The 11,380-nt window shown below is 49.6% G+C and overlaps 1 protein-coding gene across 4 annotated transcripts; it reads right to left on the bottom strand.

The window, feature by feature from the left end:
* Window positions 1–2,443: 2,443 nt before the first annotated feature.
* Window positions 2,444–7,961, bottom strand: SNCB (synuclein beta). Of its 4 annotated transcripts, none has more exons than XM_044661636.1 (5): window positions 7,841–7,961; window positions 5,489–5,530; window positions 5,133–5,251; window positions 3,921–4,010; window positions 2,444–3,138 (listed from the first exon to the last, which is right to left on the bottom strand). In XM_044661636.1, exons 1-5 carry the CDS (start codon window positions 7,959–7,961, stop codon window positions 3,106–3,108), a joined length of 405 nt encoding a protein of 134 aa, XP_044517571.1. In that variant the 3' UTR covers window positions 2,444–3,105. The 4 variants fall into 4 exon arrangements, with proteins under 4 accessions (XP_044517571.1, XP_044517574.1, XP_044517573.1 ...); XM_044661639.1 differs by lacking the exon at window positions 3,921–4,010 and adding an exon at window positions 4,181–4,190 and having other exon boundaries at window positions 5,152–5,251; XM_044661638.1 differs by lacking the exon at window positions 3,921–4,010.
* Between the last annotated feature and the right edge of the window lie 3,419 nt (window positions 7,962–11,380).

Raw genomic sequence — 11,380 nt, 5'->3', positions numbered from 1 at the left:
AAATAATACTTATCTCATCCTGCTGGTATAACAAAGGTATTTTGGAGTAAGCAAAATACCTTCTAACTGTGAATTGTTATTCTTTTGATTAACTGATAGTCCAGATAACAGAGAGTTCCTGGTGACATAGTGGGCATTATGTAAATGCTTATTTCTACCTGAAGGTAGCAATCATGGGGCAAATAGTCAAAGGAATAATGAATTGTAGTATTATATAGCAAGAGTACTATAAGTGGACTAAGGTAGGTCCCTAGATTAGTCAATTAACTTACATTTATTAAGCACCCACTCTGTGCCAGGCAATGTGTTAAAGGATGAGCACACAAAGACAAAAAAGAAAGTCCCTGTCCACAAGGAGCTTCCGTGTGGCCTTGGGCAAGTTACTACCCTTCTGAGACTTAATTTCTTCATTTGGGAAATGAGATTGTGTAGTCATATCCAAGTCAGACCCCGAGTTTCCCTAACAGAGGCCTAGCTCCCATCAGCATATCCATACAGAAGCAACTCTTCTTGGTTACTGAACATTTTTGGAATGGGGTATGGCAGGAAGTACCTGAAATTCTGTTTCACTCTAATCCCCCTTAGCCAAGGTCCTTAGTCTACTCTGGGATTATTGGTCTCAACGCCCTCATAAACAACCAATTCTCTGTGGGCAGGATGGAGCCTCTAGCCAAAAGGGTACAGTCCCCTCTCCCATAAGGTGAGTGCCCTGCTCCGGGTCCTTTCTTTCTTTCTTTTCTTTTTTTTTTTTCTTTCTTTTTTTTTTTCCTGTTCCGGGTCTTTTCGCAGAAGTCTCAAGGGACGAGGCGTCTGCTCCATTCTTCTGATCCTTGCCCCATCCTTCTTGGGTCTCGAACAGATCAGCTCAAAACCCAAGTCCAGGCAGGTGTTCGCCAACATTGTTATTGTTGGTGTGCCTCTGTGTGTGTGTGTGTCCGTGTCTGTGTACGCCCGGGAGCTTCAGAGAAGCTGTAGGGGCCGGGCTCCCGCCCCCGCCCCTGTTTCGGTTACCAGGACAACCGCATCCGAGCAGGGCGGGGTTTCACAGCACCTTTGGACATAGCGTGAGTGTGGGGGCGGGGTGTACGCTTTATGTCTGTGCCAGTGTGCGGCTCGTCTGGGTCTGCGTTCCTGTGTTCCCGAGGGATGTGTTTGTGTGCGCATGGAGGGGGTGGCTCTTGCATCTCTGTGTTTGAATTGGGGGCGGGGGATGTATACATGAGCGAATGTCCGTCTGTGTGTGTTGGGGGAGTTGGGGTGGGGACAGGGACGTGCGAAGCATCCATGCACGAACTGCGTCGTGTGCGTGTGTGTCTGTGTGTGAATAGAGGGGGGAGCAAATATGTTGTGGCGTGGGGGCGGAAGCGTACAGTGTTTTTGTGGAGAGCTTGTGAGTGTGTGTGTATGTGGGGGAGTGTGCTCACACGGGAATGTGAGGGGGGTTGTGGGTCTAGTGTGAATATGAGGGGGAGGAGGGCGTCTGTGTTTCCCGGAGGCGGAGGTACTCTCTGCGTCTGTGTGCGCCTTCAAGGTGGAGGGCTCCCGTCAGCACCCCTCCCACTCCCCAAACTTCCCGGCCCCTCCAAAGGGCTGCCTCATTTCATTGGGCGACCTCAGCTTCTCCTGTTTTATTAGACCCGACCGGCGGAGGCGGAGAGAGACGATGTAGGACCTTGGACCCAGACGCTTGGATAAATGGCTCTGAGATTTGAAGAGTAGGGAAGGGACCGTTTGGGTTCCCCGCCACCCAGCTGCGGTTCCCCGCAGGCCCTGATCGCCGCTCACCAGCAGGTGGCATCTGGAATCTTAGAACAGCGCATGCCTCCCCACCAAACCCCCTCCTACCATCGCAGTGCGACGCCCTCCATGGGGTCCCCCCAATCCAGCTTTTTTTCTTGGGGGGGGGGCGGCTACCACCTAGAAAAACAGGTCATTTGCCTAATGCCTGAGTGGGGCGGGAGTGTCATGATCTCTTAAAATCTTACTTTGACCAGAACACTGGAAATTAAGGCATGGAACTAAGGAATCCCAGGCATTATAGGAGCTACCTCTAGGAGGACAAGATCCACAGCCCTTTGGGGCAGCAGGATTTGGCAAAGGGGAGGTGGGAGTCTCAAAAAGGAGACAGGATAAAAAGCCAGGAGTAGGAGGTTCCTGGACCAGGAGGAAAAAAGGATTCCACTGGTGTGTGTGTGTAAGGAGAGGAAATTAGGGCTCTAGAGGAATTGAGTCTGTATCCAGGGTCCAAGGAGCATGTAGTGAGATGTGGAACAGATTATCAAGCCAGAATCAGTCACCGACAAGAACTTGGCACTAGGACCAGGATCAAAGTTAGAACCCTGAGCTATGTCCAGGGTCCAGGGCAGGAGCCAAGAACCCAGGCTTGACCAGAGTGGAACTGTATATGTTCTTGAATGGGCTGTGGCCAGCACAGGGGTGGGTACAGACAATTGGCTTTATTCATGGACACACTGGGGAGCCCCAGGATGGGATGCAGCCCCATGACACACACACACAGGAAGGGAAGGGTGTCTCCATGCCACAGTCACAACACACTGCCCGGGCCGGGTCAGGTTGGGGGTGACTCCAGTGAAATTTTCAGAGGGAGGGCAGGGGACAGAGGAACCGGAGGTAAGGGATGGAAATACATGGCCTGGCTCCTGCTTTGGGTTAAAAACACAAGTTCTTAGGTCCTGGAGGGGATCCAGGTTACCCTGGGGAGCCCAGTAGAAGGGAGGAAGTATGGGGGGGACCCAAGCTCACCCAGGAACCCCCCAGCCAGGCAGGAAGTACCTCAGTCTCAGCCTAGGCCAGGAATGATTTTGCCTAACTTTGTTTAAAAACATATGGGCCATGCTGTATCCTACCCTGGGAGAGGGGGTGGCTGGGGGAGGAGAACTGGGAGATTCCCAGGCTCTCCACCCTGCCCGCTGCCCCCAGGATGGAGGGAGGGACAGACACCAAACACAGACTTCAGGGAAGGGGAAAGGAGCTTGGGTCAGGAAGGTCTTGTGTTGAAGGGAGTGGAAGTAGGGGTTAGCCCTGGCTCTGGGGGTTGGGGGACCAGTTATTGTGCTGCTGGTGGGAGGGCCGGAGCCTGGCCCATTATGCTTCTGGTTCATATTCCTGGTATTCCTCCTGTGGGGGGAGAAGGGGGAGTTGGGGTGGGGAAGGAGATGGAAAGGAACCAAAACAGATTTTAGACCAGAGCCATAGCACTGGAAGACCCCTATCCTTCGCTTCCTGTCTAGGACTTCTCTCCCCCAGAAAACACCCTCTCTTCTTGTAGAGGAGCCACGGAAGCTGAGTGTTCATCTTAGCATTGCCACTAACTTTCCATGGCCTAAGCCAAGCCCTCCTAGTGCTTTTAATATTCTCTTCTGTAAAAGAAGATCAGATTAGATCAGGGGTTCTTTCTTTGTGTCGTTGACAATCTGGTGAAGCCTAGCAACCCCTTCTCAAAATAAAGCTTTTAAATACATAGAATAAAATATCTAGGATTGAAAAGGAAAACTAATACACCAATATGCAATTATCAACATTAAAAAAAAAAAACCAACCAAGTTCACAAATCCAAGTTAAGAATTCCTGGACTATGATGTCTAAAATCCCTTCTCACTCTAACATCCTGGGTTCTGGATTCTTCAATCCCTTCCAGGTCTGCTTTTGTGTGGTTCTATGACCCTTCCTCATAAGAGAAAGCTGAAGCATAAAGAAGGGCCAGCAGGGTTCTTCATCCCCCATGCCCTTTCCTGGAAGAGGAAGAAGCCTGGAGGTCTCAGCTCTGCCAGGAACTTCTTTCTCCTCTTGAGCCTGGGCTTCCAAGGCTAGGTCTGAGTCTGAGGGGCTTGGCCTTGAGAATCCAAAGGCTTGTTCTTTTCCCGTATTGACTTCAGGGCCTATTTACAGGCTAAGCTTACCTGGGGGGGCTCTTCATAACTCTCTCCTTCAGTATCCAGCAGGGGCTCAGCCATTGGCTCTTCCCCAACCTCTTGGCCCACTTCTTCTGGCTAGAAGAAGAAACAAAGGCACATTGAGGGAGAGGCTTGGACTGGGTCCTGGGTTATCAATACCTTCTCAAGGAAGATAGACTGACCCCAGGAAAGAGGACAGGGAATTTAAGAAAAACAAAACCAGACTGGGTATTTCTCCCACTTCCTCCCTTGTACAACACAACCACCTTCCCTATCCTAACCCAATACCACAAGGAGGTGAAAGGGAATGGGTGTGGGGGTTGGGGGCTGGGGCATGCTCCTCCTAGAGATTGTTCCTTCATCTGCCCTGCCATGAGCCCCCTGCTTTGCACTGCTCCCCCCCCCCCCCCCCCCCCTGTGGCCTGGTTCCTTCAGCTGCTGCTATTCTGGGATAAGCTGGGAGGCAGCCGATGAATGGTGAGATCCAAGACTCTCCCCCCTCCCCCTTCCCAGCTGCCACCCAGACCCAGGCAAATACCAACAGACAAGAGTGGGTCTGCTGACCACTGCTCCCCCACAGGGCACATATGTGGCTCAATTATATGAAGATGGACAGACACGAGTCCACAGATTTCAGGGGCTACATAATGCAACCTGATGGGCCAGATTAAGTGCCTCCGGCACCCAGGCATGTGTGTAGTCACATGTAGAGCAAGCACACCTGAGGGCTTTAATGTACCTATGCTTCATGTACCTATGGGACAAATTGTAGAGCCACAAGACAAGTGGAACACACGTAGCTGTCACTGCCCTTAAGGATACCCACATATACCCAAGGGGGCACCTGTGGAATGCACAGAGGGGTACCCGAGGACCATGCACACTTGCAGCACTAGTCTGGGCTGAATAATATTTTCTCCAATTTTAAGCGATTTTGGACCCTTTTGACAGTATAAGAGACTCCTGGGACTGGACCTTGACTCCATTCATCTAAAGCTACCTCTGTGCAAACACAAGCCCGACTGGTATGGCAATGTATGCTGGCATACAAACATGCACCAAGCGGTTCACGCGTGCCCTCATTCAAATGCAGAGGCCACTAGGTTGCTGCCAGGGTGTGTCTGAAATGGGCTGGGGCTGGGGCTGGGTGGGGCGGGGTGGGGCGGAGTTCTTCCAAATCCCTCGCAGATCCTCGGCCCACCTGCAGGGGGCGCTCACCTTCAGGTCGGTGGGAAACTCTTCTTTCTTCACCAGACCCGTGGCAGCGGCGATGTTCCCAGCCCCGGAGAACACCGCTCCTCCCAGCTGGGACGCTTGCTCCTTGGTCTTCTCCGCCACTGGAAGGTGGCGGGACCGAGATCAGTGCATTGCTCCCCTGTAGCCAGGGCCGTGAGTGCGGTCCCCATCCCCTCTCCCCCCCTCCCCTAATTCAGGCAGCGGACCCAGCCCATTCCCTCCCACAGGATTGGATATTCAGTGCCTCCGCCTCCCGGGATATCGTGCTCTTCTATGGCTCACACATCCTATGTCACCCCTTGGGGAAGGGGCAGGGGAAGGGAGGTGGGGACTGGTACCTGATGTGACGCCTTGTACCACCCCCTCCCGGGTCTTGTTTCCTGGAGAAAGAGAAAAGTCCGATCAGAGACGGGGCCTTCTAACTCAACGGAATCAAAAGAGTATATTGGCTCTACAGTCGGAAGACCTGAGTTCAAGTCCAAGCCCCTAAAATCACTTCCTTTCTCTGGTCTCATTTTTTCCCTTTGTAATATAAAGGGGTTAGGCCATTTCATTTCTAAAGGCCCTATGGCATCTTATTATAAGGGGAAGTCGGCAGAGAACTCAACCAGTAACTAACCCAGTCCTCCACCCATCAGTCCCATCAGGCACCAAACCAAAATCTGCCCAATCTCTAGAGACAGAGACAGAAAAAGACAGACAGACAGACAGACAGACAGACAGACAGACAGACAGACAAAGACAGAGGTGGGAGAGGGAAGAAGGGAGGGAGGGAGAGAAAAACCAGAGTAGTCTGGGGTTCTTGAGTTGGATAGGGAAAGCTTCTTCAAAGCCAGAGCAGGCCCTGGATGCCAAAGCAATCCAGGTGGGCCTCTCTCCAGGAGAGGGCAGCTGGACAGACTAGGCACAGGCAGCCACAGCCTCCCATGCCAGGCTCTAAGTGTCTCCTGATCAGCCTTTGATAAAGCTAGTCTGGTTTTTGCTCTCTCTGCTGCTGTCACCCAGGGGCCCTCAGGCAGAGAAAGCAGGCCTCATGAGCCACCAATAACTCTCAAGGAGTTTCATTTTACCCACCGATTCTATTCTATGGCAAAGTTCCCCCTCCCACAAAATAGGACCTGAGGCTTTGGACATCACTAGAGCATTAAGTATTTTGGAGGCTTAGGGGGTGCTTTTGTTAACATGAACATGTATACCATTGCTCTTGAAAAGGAAATCTTATCAAAGGAAAAGCCAGGCTTTGGGGAAAAGGGGTCATTAAGCCAAGAGAGATGGGCAGAGAGTACTTCAGGGAGTTAGAAAAAGATAAGGGTAGACAGAAACAAGCCAAAAATAAAGGTTTGGACTCTAGAGAGGCTGGAAAACCAGTCTTTAAAGAGAGTCTGAGAAAAAGATCCATAATGAATATACAAAAAATATGAGTTGTACACCAGTTTGACAGAGAATCATGATTGCATGAGAGACAGTAATTTCCATTAGACAACAAAGGGGGCAGGGAATCGGGTACCAAGCTGGAAAAGATTCTGTACCTTCAGAGACAAAAAGGATGGTTCTAGGCAATTCTAAGCCTTAGCCTAAGGGGTGGAAGAGAAATAATAAAGGGAACATTGCTCACCCAGGCATGAAGCAACAAGCATTTATAAAGTGCCTATTATGTGCCAGTTTCTGAGAGCAGCACTGTAGATGGACTGAGTTAGACTTATAAGAGACCTTAAAGATTATCTAATTCAGTTCCTTCATTTTACAGATAGGAACAGAGAAGGAAAGTGACTTGCCCAAGGTCATACAGCTACAAAATGCAAGTGCCAAGAGTCGAGCTTTAAACTCAGTTTCTCTAAGTCCAAACTTTCCAGACCCCTGTTCTCTTGGCTGATAATGAAGCATTTCCATTTTCCATCCCCCATTAGGTATTCCTCTTAAATAGTTTCTCTTCAGGCTAAAAATCCAAGTAGCCTTTTTCAGAGCCTTAAGATTTGGTACCAATACTACAATGACTAACAAGGAACATGATGAGGAGGCGATTCCTAAAAAACCAGAGGCAGCAGGAAGGGGCAGATGGAGAAGTGACCGGGAGATGGGGGAGACATAGTATCACCTACAGGGCCCCACTAATCCATCCTAATAATAATGGTAGGGTACATTTCTCAAAGGTTTATAAACACTTTTCCCATTTGTGAGATAGGTAATATATATAATAATTATTATGTTTATTATTATCCCCATTTTAAAGAGATAGGTAATATACATATAATAATTATTATGTTTATTATTACCCTCATTTTAAAGATAAGGAAAATGAGGCTCAGAGACAATTCCTGAAAATCCTAGAATGTGCTCCACAGCTAAATTCTTCGGTCTCCATTTCCAGAGCTCATTCCATGATTCCATAACACCAATGACTGCTTTTAACCAAGCTCTCCCCACCCCAGCACTTGAACCATCATCTCCCCTGATCCCTCCCACAGCCATTCCTTCTGTTGACTCATTGTTCTGGTCTCTAACCACTGCCCCACTGCCTCTTGTTCTCTCCATCTTTACTCCTGATCTCACTCCCTCTCAGACCTTCTCATTGACCCCACCTCCACCCATGACTTTCATACTCCATCCCCTGCTGCTCTACTGAGATGGCCTCCTGGGTCAAGCCTGGCTAGTCTGCCAGGTCTGCTTGGGTGCAAGGGGGCAACTCTCACCAACATAGAGGACACCCTCCTTGGTCTTTTCTGCAGCTTCCGTGACCCCCTGTTTGGTCTTCTCTGCAGCAGCTACCACGCCCTCCTTGGCCATGGACAGGCCCTTCATGAACATGTCCATCTTGCTGGGATCTGTGGGGGCAGGACACAGATGACCTGTTGACCCCAGAGAGAGGAATCCTGGGGAAATCCCAAGAGTGGGAGAAGGGATTCTGTTCCCTTTTCCCATTACCTCCCTTCATAATCCCTCTTTCCTCTGTGGTCCCTACTCTCTTCAATCCAGTTCCCTGGGGAGGGCCTTATCCCTCCCCATTCACAATGGGCCAAAGTCCCAGTGTCCTTGAAGCCCAGGAAATTGGGAGGGGCTAAGGATTCCTTTATGGGGACTTTAGTGGAGTCAGAGCCACAGCACCAGCTGGGGGCCACACACATTGACCCACAGACGTGCATTGACGCATGCTCAGTCACACAGGGACACACGAAGTCACACGCGCAGGCACACAAGCACCCGTGCCATGGTGGGGGCTTAGAAAATCAGAGAGGAGAAAGGAGGTTGGGGGCTGCAGGTTTTGCTTCTAAGGAGGTGCCTTTCAAGCTTCTCTTATTCTCTACCTTTCCCCAAAGCCCCTGTGCCCTATGCTCCCTCTTCTCCATCACCCTGAGGGAGCTCACTTCCATCCTCCAGATCTGGCCTGTGCCCCTTCTTCAATCACCTCCAGACCCCAGGCCCTGTCTCCTCCAATACCTTCCACTCATCCCAGTTTTCTTTGCACCCCGCATATCTTGTTCTTATCCCCACCTGCAGCCCAGAACCCTGTGCCCCTCCTCCCCCAGCCCCAGGGTGACCTATGCTTCTTCCCCCCACAGCCCCAGCACTCTGTCTTTCTTTTCCACCAAATCTTTTCCTTTTACAACCGACTCAGATTCCCCCTCCCCCATTCTCCACCCGCCCTCCCTTGGCCCATCAGCCCAGTGCTTTCCTTCCTCCCAAGCCCCAGGGCACCTTTTCTTCCCTTCATCCCCTTCAGCCTCCCAACCGCCCTGGAATATAAGCACCCCCCCCCCCCCCCCTTCCTCCTGCAGCTTTTTTCCCTTAGCCCTTCTCGGGGTGCATGCCTGCCTCACCTGGGCCCAGCCGACCGGGCTGGGGATGGATGGGTGGATAGATGGATGGATGGATGAAGAGAGAGAGGGAGGGATGCTGCGGAGGCTGGTGGATGGAGGGGCAGCGATGTCTCTGCGGGGAGGGCCGGGGCCGGGGCGGGGGGTGGCACTCAGATCTCTCCGGACTGGCAGAAGGGCTGAGCCATGGAGCGGAGCGCGGTCCGATTCGGAGGTGACAGCTTGTCCCCGGCCTTCCGTGCGCTCTCGCTGGCTGTTTGTCTCCCGATCGTCCCTCCCCAGTGTCTGCTCCCAGTTCCCAGCTCCTCTCTCTGCCGCTGCCGCAGCTATGAGCTCTCGGCTCCCCCCTGGCGGCCCTAGCGAGCCCTGCTTGGAAGAGGGGAGGGGAGGGGGTGGTCGGAGGGGCGGGGCGCCGCGTTGCTCCTTCGTGACAGCTTGGCCAGGGCGGGGCTAGGTCAGAGGGCCCGTGCCCCTGCTTCAGAGCCAAAATATGTGTGTCTCTATGGATTATTAGAGCTGGAAGGGAGGTTAGAGGGGAAAAAATAGGATCTGTAGACCAAGACCTGGAAGGGAGCTGAGGGAATAACAAATCCAACTTGCTGATTCTTCAGAAGGAGGAAACTGAGGCCCATAAAGGTTAAAGGACTTACTCAAGGTCATACAGCATCAAAGCTTTAGAATTCTCCTTCAAAGCTCTATCTAACCACTTAGAATACAGGACTTTCCCCACTGATTTCAGACTAAAGATCACAGGATTTATACCTAGCAGGAATCATGTATTTGATTTCTCTTATTTTATAGATGAGGTGGCTGACAACCAGAGTAAGTCAAGAATCTTGCCTAAGGTCCTCTGGGTAATAAATAGCAGAACCTGGATTTGAACCGAACCTTTTGACACCAAATAGGGTACTCTTTCTACCACTTAAACTGTTGCTCTGATCCTCAGCATGGCATCCCTTCTTTGTCCTAGTTTCCTGCCTGGTGCTGGATATGGTTTGGAATGAGAGACACCGTAGTCTCCTCTCCCTCTCTTTCTCAGGAACCATGACATAGGAGGGAAAACACTATTCAGAGGCAGAAAGCATGGGTTTTGATCTATCTTCCGATATTTTTTGGCTGTCAGTCATGCCTGAAATTCTGTTGCTCATCTTTGCCTTCTGACTTGCTTTGAGTTCCAGCTAAAGTCCTACTTTCATAATACTGTTACTTTCCTCTGTTAATTATCTCCAGTTTATCTTGTTTGTATAGTTGTTTGCATGTTGTCTCCCCATTTAGACCAAGAGTTCCTTGAAGGGAAGGATTGGCTTTGTCTTTCTTTTTTCCCCCCTTGAATTTAGAACCGGTGACTAGCATATAGTAGGTGCTTAATGAATGCTTGCTAACTTCACTGTGTAAACTTGATTAAGTCCCCTTATTTCTCTAAGCCTCATTTTTCATTTTAGTAATAATATCTCTACTACTTATATTACAAGGGGGCTATAAAGAAAACAAAATGGAAGATATTCTTCTTGATTTAAAGTGAGAAAATGTGGATTCAAATTATGACATTAGTAGTGTAACCTTTAGTAAGTCACTAAATTTTTCTGAGCCTCAGTTTTCCTATTTGAAATGATATATTGGACTTAAACTTAGAGATCTTAGATACCATCTAGTCTAATCTCATTTTAGAAATGAGAAACTGAGGCCCAGAGAGGTTAAAGTGGTTTGCTCAGGGCTACATAGTTAAGCAAATACAGAACAGAACTAGGATTTGAACTCAGGGCTTCTGGATCCAAATCCAAGATTCTTTCCATTACATTACACTGTCAGCCTACACTGTATGATAGAGTAGTCTGAGAGCCAGCTTAGAGCCTGGATGGTTTGGGTTCAGGTGTCTGACACATACAATGTTATCAGGAGCAAGTTGTTTAATTTCTCCGTGCCCCAGGGAACTCTTTATGGCTATGAATTGTAGAACAGTTGCTAAACTACATTTGTAGAGGGAGTTTCCTCCCAGGGGCTCTCCCCACCAAAACACATTATCCATATTACAAAGCTGATGTAAGGAAAACACTTTGTAAACCAATATTGTTCTAGGAGGCTTGGAAAGAAGAGAGAGGTTCAGTCTTCCTGGATTTTCTCTCCTATCCTTAGACTATTGGACTGGTAGATAGTCCAGCTGGGGACAGATATAGCAATAGGGGTGAAGAAGTCACTTAATTGGTTTCTATATTGTTAGAATTATACTGATCGCTACACTCATAAAATCTTTGGTTTTAACGGTGCTTAAAAATCATCTTGTCCAACCCTCACATTTTAAGATTGAAGAGACCAAGACTGAAGAAGGAAAAGTGGCTTGTCTAAAGGTGCACAAACTAATGGGAGAGTTTGGTCTAGAATCCAGTGTTCTACTGTACCAGTTAAGGGGTAAAGTTTAAG

This window comes from Gracilinanus agilis, chromosome 2 (assembly GCF_016433145.1).
Source record: "Gracilinanus agilis isolate LMUSP501 chromosome 2, AgileGrace, whole genome shotgun sequence".
Taxonomy (NCBI): domain Eukaryota; kingdom Metazoa; phylum Chordata; class Mammalia; order Didelphimorphia; family Didelphidae; genus Gracilinanus; species Gracilinanus agilis.
This window is presented reverse-complemented; position numbering and strand designations above follow the sequence as displayed.

Bases quoted from the DNA above. Each gene is read 5' to 3' on its own strand.
- SNCB (XM_044661636.1), bottom strand. From the start codon at position 7,961: ATGGACATGTTCATGAAGGGCCTGTCCATGGCCAAGGAGGGCGTGGTA. The intron at 5,531-7,840 runs GTGAGAGTTGCC...CTCTTTCTCCAG, and splicing joins GGAGGGTGTCCTCTATGTTG to GAAACAAGACCCGGGAGGGG. The intron at 5,252-5,488 runs GTACCAGTCCCC...GCCACCTTCCAG, and splicing joins GGTACAAGGCGTCACATCAG to TGGCGGAGAAGACCAAGGAG.